The sequence below is a fragment of the Pangasianodon hypophthalmus genome, chromosome 26 (genome assembly GCF_027358585.1).
Source record: "Pangasianodon hypophthalmus isolate fPanHyp1 chromosome 26, fPanHyp1.pri, whole genome shotgun sequence".
Classification (NCBI taxonomy): domain Eukaryota; kingdom Metazoa; phylum Chordata; class Actinopteri; order Siluriformes; family Pangasiidae; genus Pangasianodon; species Pangasianodon hypophthalmus.
In genome coordinates, this window is record NC_069735.1 from 4,533,408 (window position 1) to 4,554,065 (window position 20,658).

The following is a 20,658-nucleotide window of genomic DNA, read 5'->3' on the forward strand; positions in this document are numbered from 1 at the left end:
ATGTGAACAAAGTAGGTTGCCCTAATTGGCTTGCCAAAAAAAAGTATGGTAACATGAAATGTGCAGAGCTATCAAAAACTGAGATTGAATGTCTCTAGCCTAGGCATATGTAAACTTTTGGCCTCAACTGTAGAATCATCACTAGTCGAATGACAAGGATGCCTTGAAGCAGCATGATTTTGCAGACCAGAACTGTTATGCAAAGTTGTCCCTGCCTGCACTTGGATGAATTACTATCATTTTCATGTTATCATTTTTCATCAAAGGAAAATATACATCTCATCACAGTTTTTATTTTTAAGATAAAAATAAAAATATAAAGACACTACATAAAAGAATTATCAGTAAATTCTTATCAATTCAATTTCCATTGACAAAATGAATACTGCTTACTGTGGATTTCACTTCAGAGCTCTCAAATCCCAATCCTAAAGGCAAGTGGTATTTTGTATAATATCCCTTGCCCTGTCCATGCTTGTTTCCTGGTTCCACTCTTCTGTCACCCAAGTTCGTGACTTCCAGTCATGATTCCAACTTAAATGGAACCTGATGTGGTGGTTTAGATGTAGCTCCTTGTGTTTCCTCTCTCCCTTTGTCTGTCTGTGCTCCAGGTCCTGATGTAGTTATTGTCATGATTCCCACAGTCTCTATGCTCCTGGCTGCTCCAGATTCCATGACTCTTTTTTTAGGTCCTTCTAGTCAGAAACAGGGACAGGATCGCTTCCAGAAGAAAAGCAACTACAGCACCTATAGTCATGCTTCACCCATACTGATCCCACTGATTTATGACAGCTATCAAAGGAGAAGGTGGGAATCTTGAAAAGCATTGCCATTCTCAGTAATCTTTATAGTCCTTATTTCATGGATGGGATGTGAAGCAAACAAGATTCATTCAGATTTGTTATACAGGGAAATTGTGTGAGAGTGAACATCATGCTGACAGGACTCATAAATTCCATACTAAACATACTGTCTAATTGCCAGTAAGTGTATACAGTATATAATTTTATAATTTGTATTATTGATCATATGTATCATTTGCATCAAAAAATGTCAAAGTAACACAATATAAAAGCACCAGTTATGCCATTACTTTATTGTAAGAACCTTAATAAGTCTGAAATAAATATTTTCCACATTCTCATTTTGTGTTTACGATGCCTTAGCAAGAGTAATGCTACAGTTTCATTACCTTGACAGAGGTAAGAGCAGTATTTTCCCCATCACTCTGGTTGCACATGTCATCCTCTTCCTCCTCTTCTCCCTCTTCCTCATCTAGCTGAAGGCTTCCAGATGAGAAACGCATACGCGCTAGTGGACCAGAATGTACCACTTTCCCTACAGCAGGACAGTAACATGGATAAAAGAGTTCAGAGTCTGAATCACTGTAACTGCCTGTGCCGAGCACACATAAAGATGTGGGTCTCTCTGGCAAAGGGGCAGGGCTTAGTGGAAGGTAGGTTGGCCTAGTAGGGACCCGGTGTTGTGACAGGTGGGGATAATACCCCAGAGGCCGATACTCTGAAGCATATGCAGCAGCTGAAGAAGCTAGTGCAGATCTCTGGAACTTCACATCTGGTTGGCTTGAGGCTCGGCAAGGTAATGCACTCTGAAAGGAAGAGTCATCACTGTAGTGCCCTGCTTCTAGTTTTCCAATGTTGTGCCTTCTGTTTAACCCAAGCCCCAGTGGTCCTCCTGATAGGGGGCACAGTCTAGATTCAGCCAATCCAATTCCAGAGAGTTGAAGCCTTTCCAGATGCTGCTGCCGTTGTGGCGGTGACAAAGACGAAGCAGGTGAACAGGAGTGGCCTGTTTGCCTAGTCAAATACTTCATAGGCTTAAAATTCTGGTGAGCTTGTGTGAGACGGTCTAAGGAAGATGATGTGGAGTCTTGTAGCAAAAAAGGGTAAGTTGCAAGTGGGAAAGTTGGCAGCACTGGATGGAATTGCAGGTGGGGGCTGTTGGGATAGAGAAGGACCAGGTGCTGAGAGCTAGGGGACTGATGTCTCCTTGCCCCAGGTCTTTGGGAGCTTCTGCCTTGACGCTCTGCCCCTGATGTGGACATGGAACGTGGTTTTGGTGATGCAACCCTGCTTGATTTGGCAGGCAGTCTTGACAAGGGACAGGACCGGTAAAGCCCCTCAGCAAATACATTTGTGCCATGCTTTGAAACATCAAGGTGGGACAATTGATTGGCTTGCTCGTAAAGCTGCAGAAACACATACATGTTTTAGATTTGTTTACTGAGACCTACAATAATAGGTCATCCAATTTCTTTCAATCTGTACCTGTTTGGATACATCAGTGAGCAAATCTGGGGACGACTTGCATTGCCGAGATTCATGGGCAAGCTTGCAGTTTGACCTTAAAATAACATACAGACATTTATAAGGCAGAAATTTTTATTTTTATACCAAACTAACAAGTGTTTTGCTTAAACCAGGTTTTGTCAAACTAAACTACATTTCTTACCTCTCAAATGGTAGATGTTTGTATTCGCCAGTGCCAACACACTCTAGGAGTTGCTTTTGTGTCCTGCCACTAAACAAAGATAAGACACACACATTCATTATCAATGCACCTAAACACAATGAAAACCCTTTCTTGCCACTGTCTCTGTCTGACTCTTTTGACTGTACCTGTATCTGAACCTGGATCCCTTGCTGGAAAACAGTGACTTTTGATATGGCTTGGGCTCCTCAGCTAGACGGAAGAAGGCATGATACTCCACACACATCTTCCAGAAAGTTTTACAAATATCTCTGCTTGCCATGGTGAACTCAACCATGTCCCTCCGTGAAGGCTGTTACACACAGACAGATCCATGCATCAAAAGAGCATAATTTGAAACAAATGCATCATTATAAAATTGAAAACAAACATACACAGAGAGAGAGAGAGAAAGTAAACTGTGTAAATTGTGATGTGACAAAGTTTAGGCCTAAAGAGACAAACGTAGGATAAAAATGCATTTATTTTCAGTCCTTTTTAACATTAGCATTTTGATATACTATCTTTCCAGTGTTTGGGTCCCCAGACAGTGTCTCTCCTGCTTTGGTGTTATTGGCTCAACGTACCATCACCTGTATGAGTCCAGGAACAAAGTTCTCCTGAATTAGCTTCCTGCTTCAGTCTAGGCCCGTGTCTTGCGAAGGAGGGCATGGCGTGGTCTCAAGTTAGGTTAACTGACTGTGCTTCAAGTCCTGATGTTGTTCCTACCTCTCCCCCCAGTCTTAGCAGCCTTGTCTTGTGCCTTCTCCATTCAAATTCTCCTTCACTGAGTTAACCCTTCCAGTCTCCATCACAGATCTTACTCTCCTTTCACCCAATGACATTTTCTTCTGACCTATGATGCAGCTATGCCATCTGGTGTTTCTAAGTGTGTAACACTGGATTTACAGTTGGGGTACATTTTGGACTCTAGGGAAAATGCTCTGCTGTAGCAAAATAACATGATTGCTTAAAATATTTAATGGTGTTACCCTACCATAGCTCCCTTTACTCTTGATACCAAAACTCTGAGGCTTGTGTAAAAAACAATACACGTTACTTCCAAGCACTGAATTGGTCCCTGATTCATTTTTCCATAAACACTAGTTCATTCTGCCATAAACCTGACTGACCAGGGATGTCTGATGATCCTGAACTCAGGTTACTGTCTTTGCAAAGTCTGTCTGTGCTCCCCACTTTAATGTGGACTTCCTCCAGGTAGTGTGGACTGGCTATGCTAAACTGCCCCTATGTGTACATGAATGTGTTAATGTGTGTGACTTCTCCCTCCTTGTGTCCAGTGTTACCAGGATAGGCTCCAGATCCAATGCAAACCTGACCAGGATAAAGCGCTTACTAAAAATGAAGATGTTACAAGCCCACATTTATAATACTGTAGATGATGGACTTGGGCCAGATTTGATAGTTGTTAGTTGAAACCCCAAAACCTGCTGCAGCCTCCGCTAGCATGCAGTACATTACTTATCTGCACTTTATACCAGAAGATGCCACTAGTGTGCAACATTAAAAAGCTTCGACTATGTACCATACATTTCTTTTAGGAGGTTAATTAGGGCTTTTACTATGTTCACATCAGAGGTAATTTTGAAACAATCAATTAAAGACAGATTTATTTCAAGTTTATTTCACAATGTCTCTTTAAACAGTCTACAAGATTCCAGAAATTGATGTAATGACTTTTAGAAGATTCTGATTGGCTAATGACATAATTAGGTGTAAACTGGGAGCAGAACATGTGAGCGAAGCGCTGATAATTCCATCTTTCTTAAGATTCCGCTCCAGTCGCTCAGATCGTTCAGCGCCGCTCACTCAATCCAGAACGCACTTTGTGATATGCTGGTTTGAGAAAATTGCAAAGTAAGCAATAGGGCCAAGGTTTTGGAGTTCAAACATTGTTTAAATGAAGTTGTAAACCTTATACATGAATGCACAGTAAAAATCAAAGTTAAGAACTTAAGAGGTTAGTTAAAGAGGAAGGAGAAGAAATTGAAAGGGAGTGTGGAGAGACTGTGAGAGTTAGCAAAGATTCTGGCACATTGCCAGAAAGCATGAGGATGTGCTACGCAAACATAAATTAAACGTAAATAAATATAAATAAATTAATAAAAGGCACATCCTGTAACAGAATGTCACCCACAAACAGGTATACTACGGAGAAATTTCATGTCGGAGCGGGATTTGAGTGAACGTTGTTTTACCGGTGAGCGTGAGCGGTACATGAGTGGAGCGTTCGCTTGGGCCATGAGCAATTGAGTGGAGCACACACGCATAGAGCGGAATAATGAACGGAGTGTCATACCACTCCACTTCACTCACATGCTCTGATTAGGAGTGCACCTCTGGCTGTATTTAAGGGCCAGTGTGTTTTTGCTCTTGACGCCAAGGAAAAGTCCAAGCAACTCAGCCAAGACCTCAGAAAAAAATTGTGGACCTCCACAAGTCCAGTTCCTCCTTAGAAGCAGCTTCCAAACAACTGAAGGTACCACAAGCATCTGTACAAACAACTGCACGCAAAAATAATCTTGGGACCACACAGACACTGCATCATTCAAGAAGAAGGCACAAATTACTTCCCAGGGATGAATGAACTTTGGCCCACACGGTTAAAATGAACCCCAAGACAACAACAAAGGTACTGGTGAAGGGGATGTAGGCATCAGGTACCAATGGTATTCAATTGTGGATGTACAGGTATGTACAGCCACCTTTAAGATGGTCCTTCGGTGCCATTGCCTGAAAGGAAGGAAATCACACAACGAAGAAGCCCATGTTCCAAGAATGGCATAAAAAAGTCAGACTGAAGTTTGCAGTTGATCACCAGTGTTTTGGAGGACTGTTCTCTGGTCAAATGTAACAAAAACTGAACTTGTGTGGCCATAATGATCAGCACTATGTATACAGGAAAAAGGATGAGGCTTTTAATCTATATAACTTCATCCCAACTGTGCAGCATCATGCTGTGGGAGTGTTTTGCTGGAAAAGGGACCGGTACGCTTCATAAAATAGATGGGATCGCTAGGAAGGAGGATTATCTAGAAATACTGAAGCAGCACCTCAGTTCATCAGCCAGAAATTTAAAACTCGATAGCAACTGGATCTTACAGCAGGACCTACCTGAGTTCTGTCAGGAGGAATGGGCAAAAATTCCAACAAAGTTTTGTAAGAAGAAGTTAAGCAAACAAAAGCTTAAATAAATGTGCCTCTTAGCTATTATTTTGAAATTACCTCCTATGGAAATAAAGTAGATACCCCAATTAACTTAACAAGCAAAATGTATGGAAACGTGAAATGTGTGAAGCTGTGAAAAATTGCGTTTGAAAGTCTTTAGCCTAGGTGTACGTAAAATTTTGGTCTCAACTGTAAGAAGAAACTCTTATCATATCCTTTTTTGACATATCCCAGCTTGCTAGGAAGTTGGGGTCAGACCACCACTGGAGCAGAGAGTGCCTGGGCTCAAGGGCCCAGCAGTTGCAGCTTGGAGGTGCTAGGGCTTGAACTCATGAATTTATGATCAGTGAATAAACATAACTTGCAATGAATGTCTTTCGAGCAATATAGCGAGCATGTGAATAATATTACCCCAGCCTCTGTGTGTAGTTTGATAAGGAAATTCCTCCTCTTGAAACTCAATTTGCGGATCTTGGCCCAGCTGAAGGTATTGATTTTTGTGTTACCCTTGGAAGAAGGAAGATGTTTAGAATTAAAAGCATTAATAACAGTAGTTTCAAAGAAATGAATCTATATTAGTGACGTATACTGATTTATGGCTGTTACCTGAAATACCAGTACACCCATGTGGGTAACAGCCAGATTGATCCGCATGCCTTCTCCATCATGAGCAGGATGTGGTCGAATACCATACATATCCAATTTCCGGGCAACCTCCAACAAATGCACATCTGACATGGCTGGAGTGTGACCTCTGCTCACAAAGAATTTAAACAATAATATTTCTAAGTATGTATTTCTTATACAATTATTCCTATATCCATGCCATATTTGCAGGAATCTTTCATTGCTGGTGTCAGCCTCAGCTTGGGGTCTTGTCTTAGGATTCTGTAAAGCTGTTGTCTACTGTTAAATGCTCAATGCAAATACAGTTGTTTTGAGATTACCTATAAATATTGATGGGCTTCTATGACAGTTCCATCTTTGTAATTCAAGAAGTTTTAAGCTGTGTTACATCCAATAATGATGGGAAAATACAGAAGTTAGCAGTGAGAACAAGAAGATAACAACCTACTTTACGTCAGCCTACTTGCCTGTGTTCCTATTCTGTTTTTACATCAGCCTACCTTCACGTGACTGTGTGTTCCCAGTCTGTGATGTTTAATAGAGTCCAAGTGTCTGCCTTGTTTAATTACATCTGCACATGTATATGAATGATCTGTGCTGCATGTGAATATGTGTACCTGTGTTTCTTATGAAAGCGAATAATCTTGTGGTCCAGGTACTCCTGATTTGGCACATACTGCTTATTCTCTAGGTGGTGCGCATCCAACTCTTCATTGTAATCCCCAATTTCTGCTGCAGAAAAAATAGGCAAAAAATTAAGTGAACGATTGAATGTTTATTTTATAATGACCTGCACTTATGTTTTGTTTTGTAATATATGTCACTTTAAAATACAATTCTACTATGATTTATGGACAAGGACACTCAATGATATGAAGCAACACTCTTACAAATGCATTATAATTTATCTTATTTTAGGCCAATTACATTTGTATTTAAAAGTTAAACGTTCTGGGCACACCAGTAAAATGGCATATTTTGTTCATTTTTGAAGTGAAAAGAAGTACACACAACCTCTGCAGCAAACTATATTTAAAAATAACATTTTCTGCAAATGTTAATGCACAGTTCATTTATATTTGATGACCTTAATAATAGAAAAATTGTGGCATGTGCAAAGGTTTGGGCACACACAATTGTATAGGATGTTACTGTATGCTGTAGCATTACAATTTCCTTTCAGTAGAACTAAGTGTCCAAGCCCAAAGATGTTCCAGCATGACAACAGAGCCCTGATCTTCACCCCACTGAACACTTATTCTTGTTTTGATACTGCATTTATTCTTTCATATTTGTTTATACGTCAGTCTCTATATTCAAGTCTGTGGCTTGTTTCTACACTAATTTGATGAATAAGGAAAAAGATACGTATGTGAAATCTATGAAAAATTGTCATTAAAACCATTTGTTTTCCTATATATGAAAAGAGACAATTACTGGTATAGTATATTGTCTATACATTATACAATCAATAAATCAGATGATAATGTAAAGTATTATCATAAACGGACTGTATTAAAAGTTATCCTCTAAAGCCTAAAACCTGATTTAGTGCAAGGAGGATATCATTCTAGGCCAAGTTTTGTGACTTTGGCCTGTGAGAACAAAACACTTACCCTGCAATATATGAGAGACCAACAGCGCAGCACTGTTGTCATTACACGTGAGGCTTCCATTTGACAAATCCTGTTTTATTTGCAGAGCAAATAGATACCTGAAAACATAAAACATGAATTGATAGTGGACTGCGTTCCTTAAAATCTGCAGCCTAATAATAATATATAATTAATTCTTCTTCAGTCATGCTAGTTTGGATATAACCGTGACTCTATGAACATCAGGTAGCCACCAGTAACGTCAATGAGGAACAACCACTCTTTGTAGAATGGCCTGTCTGCTGAATGACTGAACTGGGCATCTTGCTTGTTGGTGATGACCCCTAAACCTGTGGTCCAAAACTCTGTATAAAATAGTCATTGTGCCTGCAAAGCATCTCAAGGGAGCAAACTCAGTCCATGGGTTCCAGACTTCAGGGAGTCATCGACTGCAAAGGATTTGCATCCAAGTATTAAAAATAATCCTTATAATTATTTTAGTTGTCCAATTACTTTTGAGCCTGTGAAAATGGAGGGACTATGTAAAAAATGTCTGTAATTCCTAAATGGTTAATGCAATATTTTTGTTGAATTAAAGCCAAAAGTCTACACTTCAATCTCATCTTGACTGCTTTATTGTGGTGGTATACAGAGTCAAGATTATGAATATTGTGTCACTCTCCAAATACTTATGGACCTGATTCTATATTGTTGTTCACGACAATGCAACTGTAAATATGCATTTCAATAGCATTTTCTAATTAGTATTTCAATTTAAATTGTTGTAGAATATGGCCAAAAGTTTGTGGACACCTGACCATCACACCCATATATGGGCCTTAGCCTAACATTTGCCACAAAGGTTGAAGCACACAATTGTATAGTATGTGATTTGGGATGATACACACAGTTCTCTAGTTAGAATGAGTGATAATGATAACTAAAAATGACAAGTAAAGAGAGCATGTAAATTCCTTGCAGCAAATATACTAAATTTCTTTATTTGTTCCCCAAAGATAAACTCTCCTTAATCACTAGGTAAAATTTGTTTTCAGCAATCTTCCGATCCAATTACTTTTCCCTTTGATAAGGACATTAGAAAACAACATAATATTGAACAAAATATCATAATATTCATATCATTCAGGAATACTAACAAAATGTCAGAGAATAATAAAATGTATACTTCAGTATTAAATACTTCCATAATCATAAACAATATAACATTGCTGTTTTATATCTCTGTGCACCATTATGGCTGCTGTAGTATGTGTTATCAAATGTTAGATTCTCAGTATATCCTCAAGTTTTGAAAGACAAATATATCATCCACACATAGACATGAACCAAATACTGCATATGAGGGCGGAACCCCAGTCCTCGAGGATCAGGGTCCAGCAAAGTTTGGTGATTTTACTAGAGAGTTGAATCAGGTGTCATTGAGCAGAGATATAATTAAACTCTGCTAGTGTCGTGCAACCCTGAAGCATATGAACTTTAAACATGCAGTTTCTTGTTCTCTAATAAATGCATTCAGGATGTAGCTCTGCTTACGTGGTCAAGCCTTACCTGGTCAAACCTTTTTGCAGCTGGCCTGGGTCTGGTGGGAAAAACTTCACAATAAAACGGAATGCCAGTTCACTGGTGTCTAACAAGGAAAAATATGAGTGACCAATATGGAATTCTTTATTTATATATTTTATTTTTTGGTGTGTGTGAACCCACAAACACACACAAAGCATACCACATACTCACTTTTGATTTGTTTTGCCAGTGGTTTCAAAAGTTCAAGCCACACCTAAAAGACAAAAATTAATCAGAATTTGCATTTTTCCTTTTGAGAGCATACACTATAGAAATAGTTTCTAAAGCATTTTAGGTATTCTAAACATATATTTGCCATTTCACAAGATGCAGTTCAACAATGAAGGACAGCTAAAAAAAATTTTTGTAACTATATCCTACTTCGAGGCAGTAAGAAAAAGTAGGAAATTTACCTCCAATGCTGAATACCACATTAATAAATACAGGCTGTCTTACATGTCTTGCAAAATAGACCTACGTATACACTTACATTGCACTTTGGTAGTGATATTGAGGCAGAAAATTAGTACTCTACAGTCCTATGCATTACAAGAGGGCGACTAAATTAATTCTTAAAAGAAGTGACATGTCACATGACTCACATAGTTGCCATTATGATGACGGAATTCCAGGCCAAAGTACTCTTTCTCCAGGAGCTTAAGGTGTCCACACACTTTGTTGAAAAAGTCACAGCCCAGGATTTTTTGCTGCGAAATCATTACAGTGGAGAGGATACGATTATAGTAATGCACACAGAAGCCAATAATACTTGTTGATATGTAAATCATAGTCACACATATTTGTCCTTGGCAATAGTCCTGATCTATGTTATGCATTAACAATTGCGCACGATTATGCACATATGCTGTATATGGTGGGGGAGATATTGATCCAAAATCTCCCATGTGTGTTCAATTTGGTTAAGATCTAATGATTGTGTAGCCATATTATGTGATTTACATCAGACATTCAGTGAGCCCCTCATGCCCTGATGATGGCGGCATTGTCATTCTGGAAGAGAGCACTCCCATCAATGGAAATTGGAAATGTAATATCATCACCAATGGAAATGTAATATCATCACATGAAAGTGATCAGTCAGAAGAATTTTGTATTTTTCTCTGCAGTGACACATCCCTCTAAGGCAGAGGTAATCAAACTCTGAGGCAATTGCAGGTGGGTTGCAGGTGAGATGGAAAAGACCAAAAAATAGTATTTAAATGACCACTTCAGACTTGCCAACACATTTTGTATAGGAGGTCTGCATTTTAACAACAGAATGCAAAAATACACTAAAAGGGCAGTCTTCTTTTTTGTCTAATAAAAATGTAAGGTAAGCCACTCAACCGTATCTGAAATGGCTGGCAGTTGTGTAGCTGTTTTGAGCTCTCCACTTGAAAGATGTGCTGATGTGGCACCCAAACCATCCCAGCAAAATGCCGCATTACATGGGAAATCATTAGCTTTGTCTACTCACTTATACAGGTTTTTACGTTGTCGAGTGGATGTATATATAGTATGTGAGGAAAAACACGACAGACCATGCTGTTATACAAATATAATACATGCCGAGGGGTGTGATGTTGCACACTCTTGAGTGCCTTATACCACAGCGATTTGTCAACGATTATAATGTTTAATTTATTAATGTACAAAACATCAGTTTATGGTTAGATTTAATGTTGTGGAACATCCAAGGGACAAGTTAATTCCTGTTCACCAACTAGCAATGTACACATCTGAAACTGTGTATTGTAATGCTCTTCAAGGGGATTTTTGAGTAGTCTTATAGGCGGAATTTTCTCCCTACATGCACAGAAAATCCAGATATGTTATTCAATTATAGAATTAAAAATTCTTGTCACCAAGCCGTATACACTCTCTTCCTGTCCAAAATTAAAATTTCCTTTCCAGGGCAGCTAATAACAAGACTAAATGGTCACTGTACCATTGCACAGTTCAACTGACAATGGTGAAACCCTTAAAAGTTTCTTATTAAAAGGAAATGATTCTGATCAGCCTAATCGAGACAGTGAGGAACATGCCCAGGTCATGGAGACCTATGATCCTGGTCCAGCTGCAAACAAGCAGAAAAGCTGTACTTTTGAGAATATGCATTTGGGGGCTTCTTTAAATACATTTTAATCTAGTTAAAACAAAGATAAATAAAATGTTATTAGCAGCTGTGTCATAAAGTCATATTTTTCATTAGCAGAAAGTCTTCTTGTTTTCAGTTGTTTGTTGCATTCATAGGTTTGTTGACTATTTTATTTATATTTATTTAAATGTTGACTGTATGCAAATAAAATGCTAATTAAATATTAATTTAGCTTGATGGTGTCATTCTTGTATAGCCCAAAATTTCAGCTTTTTTTTTTTTTTTTTTTTTTGCACTAATAGTAATTAACATATGATCGTAATTATTTGTCTGGTAAACTGCATCGTTCTTGGATACCATGACCAGCACCAAAAATTCCTGAAACTCTGATATAGACACTGATCAGTCATAACATTAAAATTACCTGCGTAATATTGTGTAAGTCCCCCTTGTACCACCAAAACAGCTCCAACTCATCAAGGTATGGACTCAACAAGACCACTGAAGGTGTGCTGTGGTATCTGGCACCAAGATGTTAGCAGACGTCATTTCCTTTTAACAAATACTTATATATATATACATATATATATATATATATATATATATATATATATATATATATATATATGGAATTAACACAATATACACTCACTGAGCACTTTATTAGGAGCACCTGTACACCTACTCATTCATGCAATTATCTAATCAGCCAATCATGTGGCAGCAGTGCAATGTATAAAATCATGCAGGTACAGGCCAGGAGCTTTGGATAATGTTCACGTCATCCATCAGAATGGGGGAAAAAAGTGATGTCAGTGACTTTGACCATGGCATGATTGTTGGTGCCAGATGGGCTGGTTTGAGTATTTCTTTAACTGCTGATCTCCTGGGATTTTCAGACACATCAGTCTCCAGAGTTTTTCTCAGAATGGTGCAATAAAGAAAAAACATCCAGTGAGCGGCAGTTCTTGCGGACAGAAATGCGTTGTTGGTAAGAGAGGTCAACAGAGAATGGCCAGACTGGTTAGAGCTGACAGAAAGGCTACAGTAACACAGATAATTACTCTGTACAATTGTGGTGAGCAGAAAAGCATCTCCGCATGCACAACACGTCGAACCTTGAGACAGATGGGCTACAACAGCAGAAGACCATGAAGCTGCAGTGGGCACAGGCTCACCAAAACTAGAAGCTGAAGCCTGGAAAAACATAGCCTGGTCTGATGACTCTTGATTTCTGCTGAGGCCCACAGATGGTAGGGTCAGAATTTGGCACCAACAGCATGAATCCATGGACCCAACTTGCTTGTGTCGACAGTCCAGGCTGGTGGAGGTGGTGTAATGGTGTGGGGAATGTTTTCTTGGCACACTTTGGGCCTGCTAATACCAATCGATCATCAGTTGAATGCCACAGCCTGTTGGAGTATTGTTGCTGACCATGTGCATCCCTTCATGGCCACACTTTACCCATCTTATAAGGGCTACTTTCGGCATGATAATACACCATGTCACAAAGCAAGTGTCGTCTCAAACTGGTTTCATAAACATGACAATGAGTTCAACGTTCTTCAGTGGCCTTCCCAGTCACTGGATCTGAAGCTAGTAGAACACCTTTGAGAGGTGGTAGAATAGGAGATTCTCAGCATGAAAGGGCAACTGAAAAATATGCACGAATTGTATGATACAATCATGTCATGGAATCCATGCCATGAAGAATTGAGGCTGTTTTGAGAACAAAATGAGACCTTACCCAGTATTAGCATAGTGTTCTTCATAAAGTCCACTTTGAGTGCATATTGTGTGAAAGTTTTAGCTAAAAATTTAAGAAGAAGCCTTTATTTGTCACATATACATTACAGCACAGTGATATACTCCTCTTCGCATATCCCAGCTTATTAGGAAGCTGAGGTCAGAGTGCAGGGTCTGATTTTTCTCCATCGACTTACTTTAATTTTTCAGACAATAAGTTAGATAAATATTTGTTCACAAAATTCTGAGGAAAACTGAGCACTAAGGCTTTCTCATAAAACAAGTCACCAGAAACTGCCCACACACAATCAAGTCTGCAAGTGTGACACTCAAACCCTCATTTAGGCACCATTAAAATATAGGCTACTTATCTGATCAGTAGTGTGTATGTGAGTGAGAGAGAGTGTGTATGCGTGTGTGTGTTTGGGAGAGGGGGAGAGGAAACCTTCCTGACTCTATATTTACTGTGACAAGAATTGATAGAACATTGCTATTATCTTGTCAGAGGCCATATTGGGAGGGAGACAGTAGAGATATTTTGAGAAAGAGCCACAAAGACTTAAGGAAGTAAAGGAAGGTCATTTAATGTGGCAATAAAGGAAATATATTTTATCTATTGTAGATGAGTATGTAAGCAAATTGTTTCAAAACAATCATGTCTTTCCCAAATCAAGTACAAAGCATTGTACAAATGCTCGAATGAACGATTTAAGAACAAATCCGTTTGCAGCCAGCTTGCTAAACGAAACCCAATGAATATACAACATTTTAAAATTAATTCAATGATTATTTTGAAATGATTTGGCATTATTGAAGATTCCAGTTGAGATATGCTGTCCTGTGCACAGCATGCTGTCTGTGTGAGCTACTGTATGGAGCGATGGCTCAAAATGAAAAAGCATATTTACTTCGTTTCTACAGAAATATGGTAGAAATATGGGGGGGGTTGGAGTTGTGACTGGTTCTCACTCTACACTGCAGGAACAGGGTTAAAAACTATTTCTGTCAGGGACAGTCGTGGGAAATGCCGCGCAACCCGCAAGTCATTAAGGCTGTGTTCACACGTAACGTCTTTTTTTTTCATATATATATGAAAAAAACTTTGACCAGCAGTTTTCATCAGGAAAGAGGCTACATGTGAACACAGTCTAGCTCTGTGTAGCTACCAAGCCACGTTAGATACTAACGCTAGTTCAGTCGAGCTGTCTTTATGTAACGTCAACTAACTAGCTTCGCTGGCTAACGTAACTTAATTCAGCACATAACTATGTGAGTCAGCTAGGTTAGCAAGTTGTATTATAACATTAGTTATATCTTTTGCTATGCTATCTCTGTTATAGTGCGATATTGTTGTCGCATATTTTTCGCGATTATTTTTTTTTGTTACTCTCTAACAAAAAAAAAGTTTAGATTTCATCTATTCTTTGTTGAGGCATACCATATCGATGGTTTGCAACTTGCATATCAGAGTCGAATATTGTAACTACCATCCCGAGGGGACGGTACAGAGCTTTGCCCCAGACCAATCACACAGACGCACCTCCAACTGATTGCTCATTCCTATTGCCAGCTTACCTTTCCGCTTGAGATCAAGCCACCTCTCCGCTTCTTTTTTGGTCAACGCATAGAACTCTCATCGATGTTTCAACATTCATTCTGATATGTCGCCTAAATGCCTTTTTACTTTGATTCGACTTAAGGCGCTCCACAAAAACACTAAGGCGCTGCGCCTAAGCCTTTCTATAATAGGGAAATCCCTGCTTACCTGCAATCTCATCACAAATGATCACAAAAGCAGCATTTGAAAAAAAAAAAAAAAGAACACTTTGGCAACTGTTAAGCATTGGGATGGATCTATTATGTTTATGGGTTGCCAACCAGTGGCACAGGAAACATTGCATGGAAGAATGGATTCCAGTAAATATCTGCAAATTCTTGAAGCAAAAATGACAACTGAAACTGAAAAGAGACTGGCTTATACAACAAGCTAAAGATTTTGGAATGACCCTTACAGTCCCTTGAATTGAATATTGAATAAAAATCTGTGGATAGATCTTAAATATACTGTATAAATAAAGCTTATAAATAAACTGTGCATTAATATTTGTAGAAAATGCTGTTTGTAAAAACTGATTGCTGCAGAGGTTGTGTTTACTTTTCAACTAAAAAAATCAACAAAATATATTATTCAGGTGGCAAAAATTTTGCATAAAAATGGATATATATATATATATATACATATAGTGTCGGTACCAAAGTATTGGTATCAGGGATGATTCTGACCTGTAACACTAAATTTGAATTAAATTGAAACTGACATATTTTCCTATCTGATATACTGATATATTTTATGCCACAAATGCTTGTGATATTGATGACAGGATATCACCTGTGTAAAACTATTCACAAAACTCAATTTCATATCAAAAGTTAGGTATGAAGTTTGAGGTGAAGAGCATGCTTAGTGTTCTGGTGATCTTTTCATTCATTAGAATTTGTACATTTTTGACATGAGATTAGGTTGGTTAGATAAATATATGTATGTACATGTATGTGTATGTACATATATATATATATATATATATATATATATATATATATATATATATATATAGGACAGTGAAGACCAACATTTCATTTTTTTTACTTCCTTGTATAAAAAAATTACAAAGGCAATATATCTGTACAAACTGTTATGTTCTTTATCATGCTTTTCTGCTCTTCGATGCTTTGTTTGCTGATCATTTCTTTAGCCTGAGGACACATAGAAGGGCTGACATACACTTTGGATTTGGGCCATGTGTGTGTGTGTCCAGTGCAGGCCTAATTATTTACCCCTATTCTTCAGTAAGCCTAATGGTTACAATCTGCGTGTCTCTTCTGCACTCAGTCACTGTGACTGAAAGGTTTCTTTTTCAGTGTCATGTCCCTCTCTTCCCCGTATGTGTGAATGCAAAAGACAACCTGAAGCATCTCACCACACATAGCAAACACACTCTGTGGTACATTAGTGTAATGCTTAATGCTCATTTCTGTTAACGCCATGTGATCTTTGCTAGAGTTCAGTGTAAATGTGCAACCTTTTTTTTTTTTCTTTTTTTTTTTTTTTAACAAATGAAATGTATGTATGAATACTAATTACAGAAGGTTAAAAATTAAATGTGGTATAAGAAACAAAAGTCAAATTGGCTGCAAGGTTCTGATGTGAAGAGGCAGTGTATGACTTCTGGCAGTTAGAACTGAAGTTTGAATGGATATGAGGAAGAATGTTGGAAATATTACAGTTGGGATGATGTGAAAGAGACTGGGGACAGTTACTAAGACAAAAGGCACACACTTAAATGAAATAACTGTAAATTGCACTTAACTGAAAAGAATGAAAAAACTAATGAAAGAAAAGTAAATTATAGTGTATTTTTTTATCTTGAAGAATGCCACATAATGAAAGAATGTTTGTATTTGATGAGATCATATCAAATCACAGGAACAGGAACAGGAAGACGTGGAATCATACTGTACCTCGACCTCGAAAACTCGCTCGCTTTCGTCTAAGAAGATAACTCGGAGGCGCAGTGAGGTGTCTTTGGCGTTGTGGTGCTGTGCGCTGCTCCTGCCCTGCGCCTTCACCAGCTCCGATCTGTCTGCCATCTTTCACTGTCCATTAAACAACTCCCAATCTACATCCCATGTGTTATGTCCGTTCGGGAAAGCTTTCATGTATCAGGGGGATGAACCTGATGTGAATCACATCTCCCGCGCATGTGTCGCGCCTTGGCGCATCCCTTCGTGGATAAACCTCGTAGCTGCGTCACATCATCAGCCCCTTAAACGACTAGGTTACACTTCTTTTCTAAAGTGGCATAACCAAGTCGACCATTTAAGTTTGTTGGGAAAAAAAACCTTTAAATGAAAAAAGCCAGATTTGTTTATTGCACTGATTAGAACCTACTCCAAACTTTGCATCTCCTTGCATCCAAGGGCCACATTCTGTGTACCCAGTCTACATAAGGTGTATTGAGGTATATTGGGTACATCAGGTAAACTGGGACTGTTCAACTTAGCTGCATTTATTTTCTGGCCTAATAAGTGAAAGTCAGATTTCTGTTGGAGTGGAAGTGCCTGATAGAAATCACATGGCTTAAGTGTTGTAATATCAAATAGTTCAAATCATATACAGATGTTTATAATATACAATCACTTTTAACATGTAATATAAATTATAATCACTTTTAACAATTATAATCACTTTTAACATGTATCACATTACCAAACCATGTCTGGTACATCTTTGGACAGTCTTAACTATTTGTATGGTACACTGTGTTAAAAATAAATAAATAAATATATAAATAAATAAAACTGTCAGCTGTGGTTGTTGGAACTGTGGTGTAAAAAATATGGTAGTAATGTTTATTGCAATATGGTAAAATTGTTCCCTGTCCATTTATTATACGGTGAAAGACTGTTGATTATTTAAAGTAATGTACAAACTGAAGCTTAAAATTACCTGTAAAATTACCAGCCATTCCTTCTGTTAGCTTTGATATTATTACTGTTAAATATTGCCATACATTTAACATCATTGTCTGTGTATTTTATGGTAAAATGTTGGCAGCTGTGGTTGCCAGAGATGTACCGTATAAAAAACAGTATTGTAATACTCTTTGTATCAGCATATTTCTATAGCTACAACTATTTTACTGTGAAGTACTGGCAGCTGCAAAACTTGTAAAAGTATTTTCTGCAAATAAGTGGCAATTAAAAAACAACAAATTACTACAGTGGCATTAAATATAGTCAAAACACAAGCTACTAGGCCTCTTGTAAACAATTTTCCAAATTTAACTTGCATACCTCAATGAAAAAGAAACTCATAAGTAAGAATGGAGGTTTCAATTTCTTTAAAAACTACAGCATATGTAAGATCTACATAGGAATATCATATTCTTATTATAACAAATATAATACAATTCAGAATTGGTGATGATTTTCTTATGCCTATACCAAGAAGAGCATTTCATATAAGACATATCAGTGAACAGATCAGAAATGGTAAAAGAGGTAATTACAGAACAGCACCAGTCCTGTACAAAATACAACCAGTAGGCAAGCGAGCTAATCAAGATGCAATTGACAACATCCATGCCTCTGGACAAATGCTGATTTGATGATGGTCATCTGCTAAAGTAGGTAGGTAATCTTCTGTCACTCAGAATTGGTCATTGCTGCATCACAACAATGAAGAACAAAAAGAAACAAACAACATCAAGGAAAAAGACTCCAAGCCAAGAATACTCAAAAAGGCCACACACACACACACAGAGTCCTGATGGACCTTTGCAGTAACTTTTTAAAATAATCAAATAATGAAAACACATTTGCAGGGCAACACTGAAAAAATTAGGGTCATTTGAAAAAATGACAGCATTCTATTGAAACATAGTATTATTTAACTAACAAATTTCTCTTCTTGAACAAATTATTAGTAGTATACAGTAGTTTTTTATATGAGGATTCATGAATAATGGTATGTAAAATTGAAGGTAAAAGACATGTTTCACCATTATTTTTGAAGGTAGACAGTATTGGTTTACAGTAGCTATTACAGTAAAAATAACAGGATTGTTCTGTTTACTATTTTATGGTGTTTTGATGTTTCAAAAAATGTTTTTCCCCCATTTTTCCATCTACATTTTTTTTTACTGTTGCTATTGTGACAGTATTTCCCTGTAAATTTCACTGACATTTTTTCCAGCGTAGGAAACCTTTTAGTCAGAGAGGCTAAGGGAAGAAAGACATGCAGAGTGTAGCCATTAGGCATGTTAAAGAATAGGGGTAAAAATCTAGGCCTGCACTGGACACACACACATAGCTCTAATCCAGATTCTATGTCAGCCCTTGTATGTCTCCTCAGGCTAAAGAAATAATCAGCAAACAACCATGGAAGAGCAGAGAGAAGTAATTCAGGTTAATTGGGGTAGGCTTGGGACACATTTTAAAATACAATAAATAGAAAGAGGAAAAGTGAAAGGTGATAAATGCATGCATGAAACACCGCCACAACAATGGTTCAATGATGCACTGATGGGTTTTATGTGCATTGAATGGTGTTTCTATGAATCATCTTAATAATCAGAGAAATAACCTAGGAAATATAGAATGTTACTTAGGTTACTTAGTATGTAAAGATTTTTACATAGCGTACTGTGATCGTGTTACGCCGCTACTGCAAGAAATTAATAATAAAATGTTACTTATCTTTTAGTGGTGGTATTCTACTGTGATTATTACTTAATCTGTTCAAACTGAATTTTAGAATACATTGGTTGTGAATTTGGAAAATATTGAAGATTTTCTAAACCTGCCTGATTCATCATGATGCCCTACTTCTGGTTGGAGTTCTCATCACCTGAAAACCACTCACTGCTGCTGAGGACGGCCCCACATGGACAGCCTAAAGGTCAGTGGTATTACCGTGGATTGTACCACTTAGAAACCATAAAGATGGCTTAGTACTGCAATTGCTGTGAACAGTTACACTACGAACACTTTTGCACCCACTTCTCCATTATTAAACAGCTGATAACTTCAACAAAATAGACTTCAAGTTAAAACTATAATGAATTCAGGAATAACTCATTTTCATAAGTTCCTGGTTACACAATTGCATGTTTTTACTATATAGTATACAATTATATTACAAATATATTACAATTATAGTATACAATCGCACTATCCAGTGTCACCCAGATGAGGATGGGTTCCCTTTTTGTTTCTGGTTCCTCTCAAGGTTTCTTCATCCTATCATCTCAGGGAGATTTTCTTTTCCACCATCGCCTCTGGCTTGCTCATTAGGGATAAATTTATTAATATAAAAATTATATCCGAAATGTATGTATTTCTTTAAAGCTTATGCTTCTTTAAAGCTAACAATGTATATTGTTAAGAGCACTATAGAAATAAAATTGAATTATTGTTGTTATTGATGGAAGAAATAAATTGTTAACAAGCCAAGATCTTAATATGTAGTCAGTTTTACAGAGTCTACTGTTTTCCTACATTTTTAGAATATGGTGATGATGAATTTGGATAAAATTTCTCAAAATCCTGTTACTGAAATGTGATTTATTGATCCTGTTAATAACTATGCTACACATAACTAATGTTTTATACATGCAATTGTAAATAAAAGTAAAAGCCTAATCCAATGAAAACATGTTCCAAATTACCAAACAAGTAATTAAGCAATGGCTTTCAGTCAGTCCAACAAAAGGGTAAGCCAAGCATCTTCATAATAAAATAGAGAGCTTTTTCCTTCATAGGTAGATA

General features: G+C 37.6%; 1 protein-coding gene across 1 annotated transcript; it reads right to left on the reverse strand.

Annotated features, from left to right (window-relative positions):
* Nucleotides 1–266: 266 nt before the first annotated feature.
* On the reverse strand, nucleotides 267–17,120 carry LOC113535753 (FERM domain-containing protein 7). Its single transcript, XM_053230023.1, has 12 exons — nucleotides 16,849–17,120; nucleotides 10,088–10,192; nucleotides 9,657–9,699; nucleotides 9,471–9,549; nucleotides 7,923–8,020; nucleotides 6,924–7,038; nucleotides 6,286–6,433; nucleotides 6,091–6,186; nucleotides 2,640–2,803; nucleotides 2,473–2,541; nucleotides 2,289–2,364; nucleotides 267–2,209 (listed from the first exon to the last, which is right to left on the reverse strand). Exons 1-12 carry the CDS (start codon nucleotides 16,975–16,977, stop codon nucleotides 1,178–1,180), a joined length of 2,154 nt encoding a protein of 717 aa, XP_053085998.1. The 5' UTR covers nucleotides 16,978–17,120; the 3' UTR covers nucleotides 267–1,177.
* Between the last annotated feature and the right edge of the window lie 3,538 nt (nucleotides 17,121–20,658).

Excerpts from the sequence above, each read along its gene's own strand:
- LOC113535753 (XM_053230023.1), bottom strand. The coding sequence starts at position 16,977 with ATGGCAGACAGATCGGAGCTGGTGAAGGCGCAGGGCAGGAGCAGCGCA. Across the intron at positions 8,021-9,470 it reads CTGCAAAAAGGTTTGACCAG|GTATCTATTTGCTCTGCAAA; the intron begins GTAAGGCTTGAC and ends TTATGTTTTCAG. Across the intron at positions 6,187-6,285 it reads TGGGTGTACTGGTATTTCAG|GGTAACACAAAAATCAATAC; the intron begins GTAACAGCCATA and ends CCTTCTTCCAAG.